The following is a 19,169-nucleotide window of genomic DNA, read 5'->3' on the forward strand; positions in this document are numbered from 1 at the left end:
ATCATTTAGTTTCGTCCAAGATTCTGATTATCTGCCTTGTAACGGAAATTGGTGGCACATTCTCTTAAACTCGACCCTCTGAAAAACGTACTAGCACTGGAATCGTTAGACGTGCTCTGAGAATGAGAATGAGCAACGAATGTTCGCCTCAGATTGAACTTGGTCCTCAGTAGATCTGGTAATCCTTACATGGGGAGCTGAAATCTGGCAGTGGGAATCATATTTAAAAGGCAATATTCGAGTGTTTATTTGAGCAAATATAAGCGGTATAAGGCAGTCGTTTACTGAAACCGTATTTGGGAACTCCTGTGAAACTGATGATTTCCTGGTTCCTTTGCAGGGTCGTCATCATAAGCGTGTACGTGGATTTACGTACTGCCTTGTGCTGTTACGTCGGCAGCATCCCAGTGGAGCGACCGTGTGCGAGCGTTCCCTGGTAGTTGCTGTTCTCCGTGGAAGGCCGCCCCCCGCGCGTGGCGGTTCGCATCCGGTCGCTGTTAACAAGTCGCTATAAAACGCCATCAAGGGCGCGCTACCGTGACCCATATATAGGCTGCTGCCCGCCTCTTTCGCGAAAGAATTCTCTTGTGATCGTCATGGCTTCAGGGTTTCTCGTGAGTATCATATCATATCGTTTACAGTCAGAGTGTGATGGTCAGTATGGAAGAAGTTAGTTGCTAGATCAAGTAGACTAGTACAAGTGATCGGTCGCATAATTAATTCATGCAAATATTTAACTGAATTGTCTACTTACGGTAAGGAAATTTTGCGGTCTGCTCTGCTGTTTATCTAAGAGGCACGGAGAATGGCAACTGTGGAACCTGTGGCTACACGAATGACCTCATATTCTAGGACCACTTAGTCGTATGTTGCCGCCATTCAGTCCAAATAACCGCCCCCCCTCCCTCCCCTCGCTACCACCCTGCCGTGATAATAGGATGCTAACGTCTCCCCTGTGTTATTTTCTGCACTGTCTTACACAATAAGAACATGCCATGGCTCACGTCAGGGCCCAAGATCTTCTTAGATACACTTCAAGCCTCAGCTCGAGGTGGAAAGTATATTTCGCTATGAGAACTCTACAGTTTTATTATACACTCCTGGAAATGGAAAAAAAGAACACATTGACACCGGTGCGTCAGACCCACCATACTTGCTCCGGACACTGCGAGAGGGCTGTACAAGCAATGATCACACGCACGGCACAGCGGACACACCAGGAACCGCGGTGTTGGCCGTCGAATGGCGCTAGCTGCGCAGCATTTGTGCACCGCCGCCGTCAGTGTCAGCCAGTTTGCCGTGGCATACGGAGCTCCATCGCAGTCTTTAACACTGGTAGCATGCCGCGACAGCGTGGACGTGAACCGTATGTGCAGTTGACGGACTTTGAGAGAGGGCGTATAGTGGGCATGCGGGAGGCCGGGTGGACGTACCACCGAATTGCTCAACACGTGAGGCGTGAGGTCTCCACAGTACATCGATGTTGTCGCCAGTGGTCGGCGGAAGGTGCACGTGCCCGTCGACCTGGGACCGGACCGCAGCGACGCACGGATGCACGCCAAGACCGTAGGATCCTACGCAGTGCCGTAGGGGACCGCACCGCCACTTCCCAGCAAATTAGGGACACTGTTGCTCCTGAGGTATCGGCGAGGACCATTCGCAACCGTCTCCTTGAAGCTGGGCTACGGTCCCGCACACCGTTAGGCCGTCTTCCGCTCACGCCCCAACATCGTGCAGCCCGCCTCCAGTGGTGTCGCGACAGGCGTGAATGGAGGGACGAATGGAGACGTGTCGTCTTCAGCGATGAGAGTCGCTTCTGCCTTGGTGCCAATGATGGTCGTATGCGTGTTTGGCGCCGTGCAGGTGAGCGCCACAATCAGGACTGCATACGACCGAGGCACACAGGGCCAACACCCGGCATCATGGTGTGGGGACCGATCTCCTACACTGGCCGTACACCACTGGTGATCGTCGAGGGGACACTGAATAGTGCACGGTACATCCAAACCGTCATCGAACCCATCGTTCTACCATTCCTAGACCGGCAAGGGAACTTGCTGTTCCAACAGGACAATGCACGTCCGCATGCATCCGGTGCCACTCAACGTGCTCTAGAAGGTGTACGTCAACTACCCTGGCCTGCAAGATCTCTGGATCTGTCCCCCATTGAGCATGTTTGGGACTGGATGAAGCGCCGTCTCACGCGGTCTGCACGTCCAGCACGAACGCTGGTCCAACTGAGGCGCCAGGTGGATATGGCATGGCAAGCCGTTCCACAGGACTACATCCAGCATCTCTACGATCGTCTCCATGGGAGAATAGCAGTCTGCATTGTTGCGAAAGGTGGATATACACTGTACTAGTGCCGACATTGTGCATGCTCTGTTGCCTGTATCTATGTGCCTGTGGTTCTGTCAGTGTGATCATGTGATGTATCTGACCCCAGGAATGTGTCAATAAAGTTTCCCCTTCCTGGGACAATGAATTCTTGGGGATACATAGCAGTATGTTTGGGTGCTTCCCATCGAACTCATATTCTTAAAAATAAAAATAATTTCACGTCAGTCCAACAAAATGGTACTTTTTAATGTTTTATGACCCACAGGACAGGATGGCAAGCCAGTAATAGAGAAGGCAAAGTTGAATTCCGCAATTTTGATTTAACACTATGTAGCTCGTCAGCCCATAACGTTTCAAGACTGGATTAATGAAAAACTGTTAAAAATGTTAAGATGATGGTTTTAATGTTTCAGGCGTTCTACACAGTCTCCCATCACTTGAGTGCAAATAACAGAACGTTTATAAAATCTTGGAAACCTGCCAGAAAAATCTTTCTTCGGATGTTCAACTCGCGCGTCACATTGTGTTCAATGTCTGTTATGTCATTAAACATTTGACATTTCATTCGAATTTCTGAGCTTTGTCGTTCTGCTGTAGATTTCGGTTGATAACAACTGGTATCGCCACTCGTCATGATTTTTCCCAGAAAAGTCCCGATCTGTACTTCTGTCAAGTAGCAACAGTCTTTTTTTTTTGTTGAGTAGTCAAGGTGTGGGGCCCAGACTTTGCAAACATCTTCAAAACGATCATCTATCAGACAGAGGTTGTCATCCATGTATTTATATTAGCATTCTAGGGTACATATTCGTGAAAATATTTTCTGAAACATATTTTACTCTCCTTTTTCATTAACATATCTACTAAATCTCCTGAAATGTCCCCATTATCAATCCTTCTTCTTACAATTAGAAACATTTATTACTTTCAGGTTTATTTCTGAGGTGTGTTCCTGTGGTAACTGAATGTGATAAGCTAAGTCGTTATCTCTTTCGTAATTGTTCGTTTGAGTCGAGTTGTTTAACAGAAGTCTTTTACATTAGACGAGAACTACATTGCTATATGCAGAATATATCTGTCTTTCATGTGGTTTTTAGTTCCCCCGTACTTTACAGATTCTTTATTCTGTATTTTGGACTGTTGAGTGAATGTCTAAAGTATGTGGAGCAAGCGTGTATGTGCACGCTTTTCTGTAATTTTGCCACATCTGATGGGTCTGCTCATTTTATAAATTTTCAGGTGAATGTGTACTTTTGGAGCACTAAGTTTTATGCGTTATATGTGAGCTCTTTGTCTGTCACCAAGTACGTTTTGTCGGACATTACTTAGTTTTTGTTATTTCATTCTGTGTAATGAATTATTCTCTGCTTTTTTCAATGTACCGTTGTGCATCCACGAGAACCACCGCATTTCCCTGGTGCATCCTGGGCATGAGTGTGTTTTTTCTGATATTTTTGTCTAGTTGTTTGTAGAGTTTTACATATTGTGGAAATTGTTTGTATTAATGTGTTCTTAACTAACATCTACGGTGTTTTAAATAACTTTGCCTATTAGTTCCATTGTTAGAGTTAGGGTGATAGTGTTTAAATCCTTCCTCTGTTCCTGAGACAGTATGTTCTTCCTTTCAATAATTATATTTTCTATGCAGTGTAATATTCATTTATTGTTGGGTTTAGACTTTGTTTTAAATCGTTCTCTAATAACTGTGTTTGTTCGTCATCAAGTTTGCCGCCTGTGGCATTTGTGTAGTGTAGGTAGAATTGGCGCACGTGTATCGGCTTATTTTTGTGTTTGAGTGTATTTGTTGGTTTCTAAGTTCTTTTGTTTCCTTTTTATGTCTTCTATATCAGCTGTGACTGTGGTAGACAGATCTCAAAAACAAAAAGATAAGAATGTAACAGTTTCAGTTTCAAAGAATAGAATTGTTAATAAATGGGAATATTATCTCACTATCATTTAAGTAAGTTGTGGTTTCAAAATAGTGGCATGAGCTATTTTTAGAAGAATGGAAACACCTCTGGGGAGTTCACTTTAGTTTCGCGAGATAATTAGGAATACGTGGTGCAGTACTGACCTTCTGATGACTTAGTAGAAGGTAAACCTACATATATAGCAATTGTACTTTCAGAAAAAGCTGTCTGAATTACACTTGTTAAAATTATTAACGTATCAGGAATAACAGAAACAGGTAAGATTATCTACTACTTATAAAGTCACTAGACTGTAGTCATAAGATTAGAGGGATATGCAAGGGAAGGAATGGTTGAGAAGAGAGCGACTCTAGGTTATATTCTATCCCTGGTGAAATTCTCTTCATACATTAAACAAGCTGTCAAGAAACATAAGGATATATTTAGAAAGGAGATTAAAGTTGAGAGAGAAGTAATTGAGACTTATGGCTTTTCCAATGACTTTCTAATTTTGGCAGAGACGGCAAAGGACTTCGAAGATGAACTGATCAGAATGAGTACTGGAAAAGAAGTAATAAGTAAGGGAGATTAGTTAATAAGATGAGTGTTGTAATTTTGGCTCCAAAATAATTGAGAACGTCCCAAAGAGAAAGGGTATAAAAAGAAGTGAGGATGAGCACTACCTGGTTGAAACCAGTTACACCATTAAGATATTTTGCAAGATGGGGCATAAAAATTTGAAAAGTAATAGAACTTGCGATTTTATTTTGATGCAGTTCAGTCATTCTATTGTCTCACTGCACTTCACACATGCAATAAACGTGGGTATTCAATGCTGCTCTAATCGTCTCAGCAGTGATGTGTGCTCTGTTGGTGACGGCGATGTGGTGGATGGTGATTCCCACTTTCCCGTCTGTACCTCTGTAGTGCACGGCTGTGCTGCTGGCGTGGCTGGCCACGGGCGCGGCTGCCTCACTGGCGCCCAGGCCGTACTACGACAGCTACGACTACGACTACGACTACACGTACCGCCAGCCCGCGCGCTACGTCTACCGCCGTCCACTCTACGCTCACTCCTTCAGCTCGGTCTACAGATACCCGTATGCACCGCAAGCGTATCTTCCAACAGGTGAGTTACTAACCAGTGTATTACTGATACAAGAATACCGGCCTGCTCTGTAAGTTAGTAGTTAGCTTCCAAAATAACCGCGCTGAATTAAAATTACATTTTCCCGCTCGGACGGCAATAGCTATTAAGACGTTTTCTTCGTGACTTCATATACGCATACCAAACCGCACTGGACAAAATATTCATCATCCGCTTAAAAGAGCACACTGCTCGCATTAGGGCGCTGAACACGGAATAGAACTGTTATCAAAGAGGTTATGCGAGTCATCGCTGTGAATTGTTGTGTACACACATCAAAAAAAGTTCTGTATCACCCCGGTTCCGAGAGTTCCGGAACCTGTACTGAAAATAGGAATACATATCAACATAAACATCATTTCCGCCCTTTTTATTGCTCATGAAAACCACACATAGCATGTTGTACCACCATACAGCGAGGCCTTCAGAAATGGTGGTCCAGATTCCTGTACACACTGTTACCTCTAACAACCAGTAGCACATCCTCTTGCATTGATGCATGCCTTTATTCGTCGTGGCATACTATTCACAAGTTCATTAAAGCACTGTTGGTCCAGATTGTTCGACTCCTCAACGGCGATTCGGCGTATATCCCTCGGAGTGTTATGTGGGTCACGTCGTCCATAAGCAGCCATTTTCAATCTATCCCAGGCATGTTCGATAGGGTTCATGTCTGGAGAACATGCTGACCACTCTAGTCGAGCGATGTCGCTATCCTGAAGGAAGTCATTCACAAGACGGGAGTCCAAATTGTCGTCCATGAAGCCGAATGCCTCACCAATATGCTGCCGATATGGTGCACTATCGGTCGGAGGATGGCATTCACGTATCGTACAGCCGTTACGGCGCCTTCCATGACCATCGGCGGCGTACATCGGCCCCACATAATGCCACTCCAAAACAGCAGCGAACATCCTCCTTGCTGCACTCGCTGGACAGTGTGTCTAAGGCGTTCAGCCTGACCGGGTTGCCTCCAAACACGTCTCCGACGATTGTCTGGCTGAAGGCATACACGACACTTATCGGTGAAGAGAACGTGATGCCAATCCTGAGCGGTCCATTCGGCATGTTGTTGGGCCAATCTGTACCGCGCTGCATGGTGTCGTAGTTGCAAAGATGACCTCGCCATGGACGTCGGGACTGAAGTTGCGCATCACGCAGCCTGTTGCACACAGCTTGAGTCGTAACACGACGTCCTGTGGCTGCACGAAAAGCATTATTCAACATGGAGGAGTCGCTGTCAGGGTTCGTCCAGCCATAATCCGTAGGTAGCGGTCATCCACTGCAGTAGTAGCCCTAGGGCGCACTGAGCGAGGCATGTCATGGACAGTTCCTGTCTCTCTGTATCTTCTCCATAACCGAACAACATCGCTTTGCTTCACTCCGTGACGTCTGGACACTTCCCTTGTTGAGAGTCCTTCCTGCCGCCAAGTAACAATCCGGTCGCGACTGTACCGCGGTATTGACCGTGTAGGCACGGTTGAACTACAGACAACACAGTGTACCACCTTCCCGATGGAGTAACTGGAGCTGATCGGCTGTCGGACCCCCTCCGTGTAATAGGAGCTGCTCATGCATGATTGTTTACATCTTTGCGCGGGTTTAGTGACATCTCTGAACAGTCAAAGGGAATGAGTCTGCGATACAATATCCAAAGTCAATGTCTATCTTCAGAAGTTCTGGGAACCGGGGTGATGCAAAACGTTTTTTGATGTCTGTATGCTGCAGTCGTTTGTATGGAACCAGTGCGGAAAGATCGGTACCCTTCGAGACGTGACATGATGATAGCAAATCGCTATCGCGTTTGAGTATGTCCATGAGCAAACCGTGAATGAAATTGCCTGTTTTATGTTTGTATAAGTGCAGCCTGTCCAACATGTCTACAAGGAATGGTGAAGCACTCGCAGAAAGTTTACACGACAGAGATTAGTGCTCATGAAAAATCCTAACCAACAGGCACTCGAAGCGATTGTCACACTTTATCAATCCCAGTAAGTATCAAATGAAACTGTGATGTCTGCTGGCAATGACTTCAGCTCCAACTCAGTTTTCGAGCAAACTGTGCGAGTGGGAGTAGATACGACATGCATTTGGAGTCGGGGTATTTCTGGCTGACTGGAAACGTGTAGTGTCGTTCGACAAGTAGTTTTCACATGACGCAATGTGTCTCAAATACACAGACGTGCCAGTGAAGTGTTTAACCCACTACGTGTGGAGGTTTCAGTTCAGGCCCGAGTTGGTTCTATCTGATCCGTACCATGGCTTTGGTACATGCTGCTCACGCTGAACATGAACCACAATCTTTATTACCATATTCTCAGCGACAACGTGTTGCTCTACCCTGTGCAGTTTCATGATGAGTGTGACATGCACACTAACCTCTTCCAAAATAAGAACAGGCATATTCGTAGGACGGAACACATAGGTTTCTGGTTTGACGAACACTCAGGCACCCTACCGTCCCTCTAAATCATCCGATCTCAGTCCCATGGAAAGCATGTGGGACTATATGGTACAGACGGTGAAACGTAGGCGTAAACAGCCGTGCAACTTGGCAGCTGTGTAGCCTATGGGAAGTAATTTTGAACGAGTGGCTTCAGTTGGATATGACATACCTGAAGGAATTTGTCGATAATCTTGCTCGCCGAATTGAGTCTAGAGGTGCTGTTACCCGATATTACCGTGATGTCTTCGGTGGGTGACCAATCTTTTGCCCAATGTGCACGCAGTTTCGGCTTATATAGCCATTTTCCACACACAATCATGAATGCTAATAAATCGTGTGAGCTCGATTTTCACGTTAGTGTCACTTGCTGTTGGATGTGCTGTTACATGCTGTTTCATAATACTGTAACAATTGAGCTTAACCGTCACTCATGTTCTAGAACAATCACATTGGCGCCATAAAATGTAAACCGTTAAAAATGGCTGTATAGGCAGAAACTAATTGTGTATTTGATGTAACGAAGAAGAGTTCTTAATAAACATTACAAGGCGACTGTAAAAATATCGTCTTTATAAAATAAATTTATGGCTTTCGTAGCAGTTATTATGAAAAAGTTTGCCAAGTATATGGAATTTCAAGTAGATAACGAATGGATCAAAGGGTAACAATGACATATAATGATCATAATTTTTACTGTTGATGACAAAAAATTAATAGAAAAACTGAATTATGGTAAAGCTAATTGTCGGATGCATTCAGCTCATAGATTGTGCGAATTTACTCGTATTAATGTCTGGTCTAGTAATCGTCAAAATAAAAGATATTGTCATGCTGGCAGTGATGTCTTCTTTCTGGTAGGTAATTATGAATTTAATAATAAAAAAACAAAAATGAATCCAGACGTTACATTAATACATTAGTATTATCGCTACTTTCGTGATCAAGAATGATAATCAAAATGGTTAATGCAGAAGTAAATATGATGTACATAGACAGGAGAAGAGTCCCTACGTTGCCTGGCTGCGTTACTTACCAATCGCTGGAATCAGTGCGAGCGAGGAATTAGCTTGTGGCACCCATCAAAAGCTACATAAAATGAACGACGAGATAAATCTAGATTTAGGGATTGTAAACGCTAGACTTAGGTTAATAGGCTCTTCCTGAATTGTTCTGTAACTCTCCTTGAGTAATGCTCTTCATTCGGGAACCCTTACGAAGAAGCAACAATTATGAAAAATTGAAAGAGTCCGAGAGACGTGTTTGTCTGTTTAGCGTGAGAGCGCTACAGTGATGCTCCAGAATATCGAGTGCTTGATACTACGTCCGTGGAAACAAGTATGCCCTCCCCTTCCTCGATGTCTGATATTAACAAGGCGCTCCGTATTTGATCCTTGACACCGAAAGGTTTTGATTACGAGAAAAAGTACCGCCGAAAGGTTTTGATTACGAGAAAAAGTACTGCTTCGTACCGTCCATGGTTAGTGCAGCAGCACGACTTTATCTTCACTACGCAATGATTCAATAGTAATTACAGTTAGTTTTATTGTAACATTACTGTCACTAAGGTGTGAAACATACAAAAAAATCTGGCAGATTTTCAAAAATTGAAGTAATCTTTACTAGAATTATTACTTTTCGAGAGACAGAAAAAAAGGCAGAGCGTTCAAAGTAGGCACAAACCTGTAATCTGACATTCAAAATAAGTATTTCCTATTTTGAATAATCAGTGACTAATTTCGATAAAAACTAATGCTACCTGAAATTCAGGAGAATCTATCTATGGGTTTTCACTGACGGTGAAATTACTAATGTAGCTTATGGTTACTTTATTATAAATTCAGCTGGAATCCACATCTGAATGATCCTTTCAAAAATTATTTATTTACTGTATTTTTTGGTAAGTTTATGTTCGGTTTATGTTGCAAGAATGGGACTGCTTTTTACTGTCTTTCTCTCATGAAAATATCTAATTTAAGTAGAAAATCGTTACGTTACTGCAAAATCTCAAATGAGACGACAATTACCAGTTTTAAGAATTAGATTCGGTATGATGACTAGTGTCAGCTGTGAGCACTTACTGGGAAGAGCATGCTATCTGAATCTGTGAACGATATCTGCCCTTGAGAAATTCACAAGAAGGAGTCTCGTTTGTACTTCGGCGCAGTATCCATGAATCTCCACGGCGTGCCTCAGATGGGACATTACTTCGCCATTTTCTCGTTGTTATTAGTATAGGACTCGGTTTTCTGAACCTGGTTGTAAGAGTCGGGTGTTGTAGTCTGAAATTCATACTGATGGTTTTCCGGAAAGGTGCCAGTATTAAATACTGTGTGGCAAGAGGCGTATTTTGGTATGGTGAACTGATTTACGTTAATATGGCAGTTTTCTCAACTCCACAGCAAAAATTGAAATTTATCCGCGGCAACTTACTAAGAAACGTATCCGAGTCATCTAAACTATAATATTAACGAGCTCTGAAAGACCATTGTTAGGAAGAAACCGTTATGTTGTTACAAGTTTTAACCATTCACAGAAAGTAAAGTACATACTCATGGCAAATGTGACTGAGTCGTTTGCCGAGTACAAGAAACTTTATCCAATAAATGTGACAGGATCTCTGACAGTAGTTTTCCCTTCCTTGTATGAACTTACAATATAGATTCATTCCAGATTTGCAGCGACGGAGAAGTTGCGATTTTTAGATACGATTCTTGAAAGACTCTAAATAGGAAATCATACAGGGACATCATTCACTCCAGTATTTTGCTGGAACGGGGAATAATGATCAGTTCGGAAGAAGACTAAGTACAGACAGAAAGAGAACTACGAACATCACTAGGCTAGAGAACTGGACGTAAACAATTCCATCCAATAACAATTATTCCGAATGATACAATAATTTCATTTTCGTCTTTGTCAACGTGCATATGCGAAAGGCATTGCGCATCACGTAAGAAATCACTCTTAACATTTCAACAGAGTACCCTCTAAGTCAAGACAAGAATCTTATTAGTTCCTCCCACATGCACCCTTCGTTAGGGCAATCGATAAAATCAGAGAAATTTTGGATGATATCAACTTGTACACATCATAAACTGTATAAATGGAGTAAAACATTGGTAAAATAATAGACTACAGGTATGTTCTGTTCGTTTAGCTACACTCAGTTCTTTGTTTTGTGGAGTAAAGATACAGATATGTACTTGCAATAAAATACAGGCTGAAGAAGTACCAAAAAAGAATTCTGATTACATAATTATACTGAAAATCTCTACGGTGAAAAGAGATCTGTTCTAAAATAAAAGGGGAATAGAGGTGTGTAGAAGTGGAAGGCATACATCTGTAGACAGTTTGACAGAGCACTGAATCATCTGACCTCAAACAGCTCAATAAGAGCTCCCGAGACACTATAATCATGGAAGGTAATGGAACTAGCAACCTGTGTGACTTACTGTTAAAAATCCACTGAATACGATACTTATTGTCTCATGAAACTACAATTACAATACTAATGAAGGCATATGCTGACAAATGCGAAAGGTAACGAGTTATCAGACTGGCACTGATGCTTCTAAATGGAATCACTAAATATTTACTTGCCCAGAAGTCATTTGATTTTAGAATCAAACAAGGTCCCAGATAAGGTTTTCTTACACTACGAAAGCAGTGGAAGGAACAATAAAGGAAAATAATGATAACCTCAGCGCGAGGACCTAGGGAAAGCCTTCGCAAAATGTAAGGTTGTATAAGACGAACCAGACCACGACTAAATGAGAGGGTGCGAGGAAATAGCTTAATAATCTAAAAACCCACTGGAGTTATGAAATTATAAAATCAGTGTCACTTTTGCAGGTAATGCACGATCTCATTACTCCGTATGTTATTTACGTTACACATCGAAGATGCGACGAAAAATGTGAAAGAATTTCAGAAGAAGAAAGAAAGTGGAAAAGAGAACCACTGCTCAGGAGGACGTCAACATTGAACAGTATACTACTGATGCAGGACGAAACGTCATGGAATAAAAAACATAGTAACATAAATTTTAGCAATAGCCGGTAATGCAAGCGTCTTAATGTAAATGAGGTCGCCTACAGGAGACAGATGAATCGCAATACGACAGCTATGATTTGAATTCCACATTACACCATCTGTATTGTTCAATGTGCATGACTGCCCAAGTTCGGCAGTCAACAACTGTGACACTATTAGTCAGGTAAGCCCACCCATCACAGCATGGTCGTACTACATCCGATGGTTCAAATGGCTCTAAAAACTTTGTGATTTAACATCTGAGGTCATGAGTCCCATAGACTTGTTGTTGTTTTGGTCTTCAGTCCTGAGACTGGTCTGATGTAGCTCTCCATGCTACTTTATCCGGTGCAAGCTTCTTCATCTCCCAGTATCTACACCAACCTACGTCCTTCTGAATCTGCTTACTGTATTCACCTCTTCGTCTCCCTCTACGATTTTTACCCCCCCACGCTGCACTCCAATACTAAATTTGTGATCCCTTGATGCCTCAGAACATGTCCTACCAACCGATCCCTTCTTCAAGTCAAGTTCTGCCACAAACTCCTCTTCTCCCCAATCCTATTCAATACCTCCTCATTAGTTATGTGATCTACCCATCTAATCTTCAGCATTCTTCTTTAGTACCACATTTTGAAAGCTTCTGTTCTCTTCTTGTCCAAACCATTTATCGTCCATGTTTCACTTGCATACATGGCTACACTCCATACAAATAATTTCAGAAAAGACTTCCTGACACTTAAATATTAACAAATTTCTCTTCTTCAGAAACGCTTTCCTTGCCACTGCCAGTCTACATTTTATATCCTCTCTATCTTCAGTTATTTTGCTCCCCAAATAGTAAAACTCCTTTACTACTTTAAGTGTATCATTTCCTAATCTAATTCCCTCAGCATCACCCGACTTAATTCGACTACATTCCGTTAGCCTCGTTTTGCTTTTGTTGATGTTCATCTTATATCCTCCTTTCAAGACACTGTCCATTCCGTTCAATTGCTCTTCCAAGTCCTTTGCTGTCTCTGACAGAGTTACAATGTAATCGGCGAACCTCAAAGTTTTTACTTCTTCTCCATGGATTTTAATACCTACTGCGAATTTTTCTTTTGTTTCCTTTGCTGCTTGCTCAATATTCAGTTTGAATAACATCATTCCCTTCCATGTCCCTCGACTCTTATAACCTTCAGAATTTGAAAGAGAGTATTCCAGTCAACCCCTAGACTTAGAATTACTTAAACCTAACTAACCTAAGGACATCACACACATCCATGCCCGAGGCAGGATTCGAACCTGCGACCGTACCAGCAGCGCGATTCCGGACTGAAGCGCCAAGAACCGCTCGGCCACAGCGGCCGGCTACCATATCCGATGCGAAAAACTGGTTTTTGACTGTCCTGAGGCTAAAGACAGTATAAAAAGCAAATACCACATAAGAAGAAAAAGACATCGGTTTCTAATTGTCGTGAGACTACTGGTGCAAGACATGTCAACATGTTGTCCACCGTTTTCTGACACATGTCCCATGTCTCGGGAGTCACGTCTGAAATGCGTTGCGTATTGCGTGCCTCTGTTAAGCTACGTTCGTAACCGGAGCACTGAACGCATCTTTCAGATAAGCCCACGGCGAGAAATCTGATTGATTAAAACATGGTGACCTGGACAGCAAGGCTGTAGGGAAATGACGGCTTATAATTGTAGCATTCCCGAAATACCTCTACAGACAGTAAAACAGTTGTGCAATGTTGCGCAAGAGCGCCATCTTGCGTAAAAAGTATCCTACCCACACATGACGTTGGTGTGCTTTTACATTTACGGGTAATAGGATCCGCAGGACACATCTCCTCGAAAATAGTGAGGAATAAACGATGGCATGAACCTGCACCATACAATCACCTTTGCAGAATGAAGTGCTGTCACGTGATATACGTGAAGATTTTCCGTGACTTATGTTGTGCAGTTCTGCCTGTTGACATGTCCTTGAAGATGGAAATTGGCTTCGCCTCTCCACAGAATGTTCCATGGTCATTCATTGTCCACTTCATTGTGAGCCGGAAATTCCAGAGCGAATGTTTGGCTTGCTCGCAAGTCAGCAGGAAAGAAGTCCTGAACATGGATAACTTTGTGTGGATAGCAGTGCAAAATGTTTCGTGATCGCAGACATGTACAACGTTGGGGCAATTGCCCGTGCTCTGCATGTTCACACATCACCACTCGACCCATCCTGCAGTGCTCTACCCAGATCGACTGCTTTGCTCCCTCTTCCATATTCCACTTCGAAAGAATCTGTATATTCGAATTTTGTATTCATTTTCTCCAGACCCTTACGACACATCGGACCAATGCTTCTTTTCTTACCCTTGAGTGGTCGGAACATCTGTAGGTGATGATGATGTTTGGTTTGTGGGACACTCAACTGCGCGGTCATCATCTCCCATACCAAGTTCCAATTTTCACACAGTCCATTTTTTTACACAGTCCAATCTAGCCACTGTCACGAATATGATGATGATAATAAAGGCAACACAGACACCCAGTCCCCGGGCAGAGAAAATCCCCAACACGTCAGGGAATCGAAACGCAGAACCCCTCGATCCAGAGGCAGCAACGCTAGCCGCTAGACCACCATCTGCGGACAATATCTGTAGGGCTACTGGCGCACAGTCACCATTCTTGTAATAGAGCTTTAACAGTAGCATGGGATCCTTCATGGAGACGGTCATTTTGAGCATCTCTGATGCAAATAGAGAAACAACCGTGTGTCTTTTGGTGTGCGTATTCTGACACTTACAGCACCATCTATTCGTAAAATACACTACTGGCCATTAAAGTTGCTATACCACGAAGATGAATGCTACAGACGCGAAATTTAACCGACAGGAAGACGATGCTGTGATATGCAAATGATCAGCTTTTCAGAGCCTGTGGCGACACCTACAACGTGCTGACATGAGGAAAGTTTCTAAGCGATTTCTCATACACAACAGCAGTTGACCGGCGTTGCCTGGTGAAACGTTGTTGTGATGCCTCATATAAGGAGGAGAACGTTTCCGACATTGATAAAGGTCGGCTTGTAGCCTATCGCGATTGCGACATTGCTGCTCGCGTTGGTCCAGATCCAATGACTGTTAGCAGCGTACGGAATTGGTGGGTTCTGGAGCATAATACGGAACGTCTTGCCGGATCCCAACGGCCTCGTATCACTGGCAGTCGAGATGGCAGGCATCTTATCTGCATGGCTGTAACGGATCGTGCACCCACGTCTCGATCCCTGAGTCAACAGATGGGGACGTATGCAAGACAACAACCATTAGCACGAACAGTTCGACGACATTTGCAGCTGCATCGACTATCAGCTCGGAGACCATGGCTGCTGTTACCCTTGACGCTGCATCACAGACAGGAGCGCCTGCGATGGTGTACTCAACGACGAACCTGAGTGCACGAATGGCAAAACGTCATTTTTTTGGATGAATCCGGGTTCTGTTTACAGCATCATGATGGTCGCATTCGTGTTTGGCGACATCGCGGTGAATGCACATTGGAAGCGTGTACTCGTCATCGCCATACTGGCGTATCACCCGGCGTGATGGTATGGGGTGCCATTGGTTACACGTGTCGGTCACCTCTTGTTCGCATTGACGGCACTTTCAACAGTGGACGTTACATTTCAGATGTGTTACGACCCGTGGCTCTACCCTTCATTCGATCCCTGCGAAACCCTACATTTCAGCAGGATAATGCACGACCGCATGTTGCAGGTCCTGTACGGGCCTTTCTGGATACAGAAAATGTTGGACTGCTGCCCTGGCCAGCACATTCTCCAGATCTCTCACCAATTGAAAACGTCTGGTCAATGGTGGCCGAGCAACTGGCTCATTACAATACGCCAGTCACTATTGATCAACTGTAACACCGTGTTGAAGCTGAATGGGCAGCTGTACCTCTACACGTCATCCATGCTCTGTTTGACTCAATGCCCAGGCGTATCAAGTCAGTTATTACGGCCAGACGTGGTTGTTCTGAGTACTGATTTCTCAGGATCTATGCATCCAAATTGAGCGAAAATGTAATCACGTGTCAGTTCTAGTATAATATATCTGTTCAATGAATACCCGTTTATCATCTGCATTTCTTCTTGGTGTAGCAATTTTAATGGCCAGTAGTGTATTCATTGTTTTTTCCCATGACGTTTCCCTATGGTCAATAATATGATATTCAAACTAGACACCATTCTGAGCAGTGATTCTATTTCTACAGCTTTTGGCCACTGGAATTTTAATTCCGGACAGCCTGTGTATAGCACCACTAAAGTTGGCTGACGACGCAGACTTCCAGACAACAGGTAGGACGCTGACAACCTCGTCGTTGAGCACCCCGCAGCTACACAGCAAGCAGAAAATATTTATATGAACTGTTGCTTGAAATGTGGGGGCTATTTAGGTCAGTAGTTGAGTCAATAGTGAACAAACAAAGCCGAAAGTCCTCGCGATCGTTGCGAGTGGTAGTTATGTGAGCAGGTAAAGTTTAAAAATCAAATCTGTCAGATACAATGATAGAAGTGAAACACTTTTTCCATTTAGGAATCTATACTATGTGAAATTATCGTAATAGAATATACGTTGGCATAGGCAAAAACTAAACAGAACGTGGACTACGAGAAAACTCTAGAAAAGAATATTTCATGTTTTGTGCTACTGAAAGATGTTACAAATTAAGTGAGCGAATTGAAAACTAAGAAGCAGACGCCAGAAAAGAACATACTCTATCAGTTAACTTACTAACGGATGAGTGACGAAAGGCAGGAAGTCTGCTGGCGTTCAAATATGAAAACAGCAAGAACGGATTATGGTTTTTGTTGACTGTAGTAAATATCTAAAGATCACCAAACTCTTATCAGGGCTGTACGTTCGTAACAAATAAGTGAAACTTTGTTGATTTCAATACAGAAAATGAAAACTTAATTACCTATAAACCTCAAGACGCAATTAAAAAAACACGAAACCAAAAATTTATTCATTGAGGTATGTTCCACTTATATAAGTAAATGAAAGGCAGTTTGGTTTCCGACCATAAGCGTTTCGCTTCTTTAATTTATGAAGCATTTTCAGTGGTCTGTAATACATGTTTCTTTTGATATATATAATAAATGTTTTACGTAGTAGTTATAATATGTTATTATGTTATATTCTCGCTGTATAGGCTAGCACTATTATGCCAGTAGGTAAATTTGGGATTTACACAAAACAGCTGGCAACAGTTACTGTTGTTTGTTTATGTTTGTGCTTAAATGTTATATTATTACTTAACGAGCAGGAGACATTTCATGCCATCAACTGACTGATAACTGCTAACACTTCATTGCAGTAATAATATAAATAATAATACTAGTAACAATAATCGTAATAATAATAGTAATAAGAATGAAGGGTCAGCTTAAGTTGTTAATATCAAATTACAAACACTGCATCGCGAAAGCAACGATTGTGGCCATTTGTTTGGACCAAAATCAGGGTTAACCTAAAACGATAGAGGACTATCGAAAACTTAAATCCTGCGAACTTCCTCTCCTCCAACTTATTATAAATGTGTAACAGCCAACTTTTGTTCCTGTGGTCCACAACCAAAGGGAACATGATTTTCGTTACCTTGTGAATGCCCTCCGATCTCCAGTGACGTGTTTGTGTTGCAGATTATCCGAGGTACTATGGGCGCTATGATGGATTGAGAGACTACGACTACGGTATCTACGGTGGCTATGGATCCTACGGTGGCTATGGTGGTTATGATGGATATGGTGGATACGGTGGCTATCGTGGCTATGGTGGCTATGGTAGATATTACTTGTGAAATGACCACTGGAGTGTTACTGTGACTGTAAAGTTTTTACACTTGTCAGCCAACTGCAGTCTCTTAACGAGTGAAATGTTATGCAGGCCATTTGTGTAGTACAGTAGATCAATAAACTACATTACAAAATCTGATATTTGTTTCACTTAAAATATGAAAATTTACCTGTTATTGTTAGCTATGACAGCAGTTAAAATAGGATAAAGAAAAGTACGTTTCGTTTGATTAAGAAGTGTTATAAAATTTATCGTGTTTTGCAACTTATACTTGGCATGAAGAGAGGCAGAGCTACATGTTCAACAAACGGAAGGTTACTTTCATACCATTATCGTCGTGTAAGACCATTAAATACACTGTATAGGCTCCAACTATTTACATCAACTGTCAATAACAATTGACTTCTCCTCGTTCTTGGGCTGTCATTTTCCTCTTGTATTTCCTTTTCGAGGTCTTTTAGAGCTCTTCTTCAGAACGGCGAATGCGAAGCAGTATCATTTTGCTATGTAACAGAAGGCATTTTCTAAATAAACGGAAACACTCAATAACACCAGTGAGATTTTTCAGTGGTACCTTGATGTCACTGGTTAAAAACTGGTATCTAATAAGCCACTCAGGAGAAAAATAGGAAGGAGGTTTAAGTGAAATTGAATGTTTTGATAGTTTCTGAGGTGACTGCTTGTGAGAACTGAATACACAGTTTCAAATATTGCTCAGGCAGTAGAATTTCATTTATCACTTCGAATTTATACGTCTTTCTGTTCATAAGTTTTTCCATTGTATTATCGACTCTGATTTTAAGTTCTTGCTTTATGATTATTTTTTCATTTTGATACGTAGGAGTTTTCTGTTTCTTTTCATTTCCTTTCCTCTTTCTTTTTCCCCACTATTCTTTTATAGGCGCTCTTTCTTTCTAGTGTTTATACGCTGTTTTCATGATTGGAAGATTTATTTCAGTTTAACTTGATGGCTGGATTCTCGTCTGTTAAATCAGGGGAACGGAAGCTGTGTGCCATACCTGCCAGCGAATCATTTAAACTTTTCACTACTTTGGACATTAAATCTTTCATTGAGCCTGCGACCATATTTGGCTCAAAAATACACTCTTGTCTTGATCGCGAAATTATTTTCATTATGCTCCTTATGACGAGAATTAATGGTACAAGGAACAAACATTAGAATGGATGAACAGACTTTTATGAAATAATAATTTTTATAGTAATCGTGGTGACTCATCAGCTGAATTTCACAAGTTATGGATACGTGGTGTGCATTATAAGGTAAACATGTTCGGCCATCATATGACTGAAGTGAATATAATTTCGCATATTATTTTAACATAAAGCAATTATCCTATTCTAAGTATTATAATTACAGCCTATACATATTACATTATGAAACTCGTTATAGTCGTTCTTGTGCTGTTGTGGTCTTCAGTCCAGAGACTGGTTTGATG

The 19,169-nt window shown here is 42.3% G+C and overlaps 1 protein-coding gene across 1 annotated transcript; it reads left to right on the plus strand.

The window, feature by feature from the left end:
• Positions 1-591: 591 nt before the first annotated feature.
• Positions 592-17,799, plus strand: LOC126101596 (shematrin-like protein 2). Its single transcript, XM_049912274.1, has 3 exons — positions 592-614; positions 5,175-5,376; positions 17,559-17,799. The coding sequence occupies exons 1-3, from the start codon at positions 597-599 to the stop codon at positions 17,714-17,716; spliced, it is 378 nt and encodes a 125-aa protein (XP_049768231.1). The 5' UTR covers positions 592-596; the 3' UTR covers positions 17,717-17,799.
• Positions 17,800-19,169: the final 1,370 nt, after the last annotated feature.

The sequence above is a fragment of the Schistocerca cancellata genome, chromosome 9, assembly GCF_023864275.1.
Source record: "Schistocerca cancellata isolate TAMUIC-IGC-003103 chromosome 9, iqSchCanc2.1, whole genome shotgun sequence".
Classification (NCBI taxonomy): domain Eukaryota; kingdom Metazoa; phylum Arthropoda; class Insecta; order Orthoptera; family Acrididae; genus Schistocerca; species Schistocerca cancellata.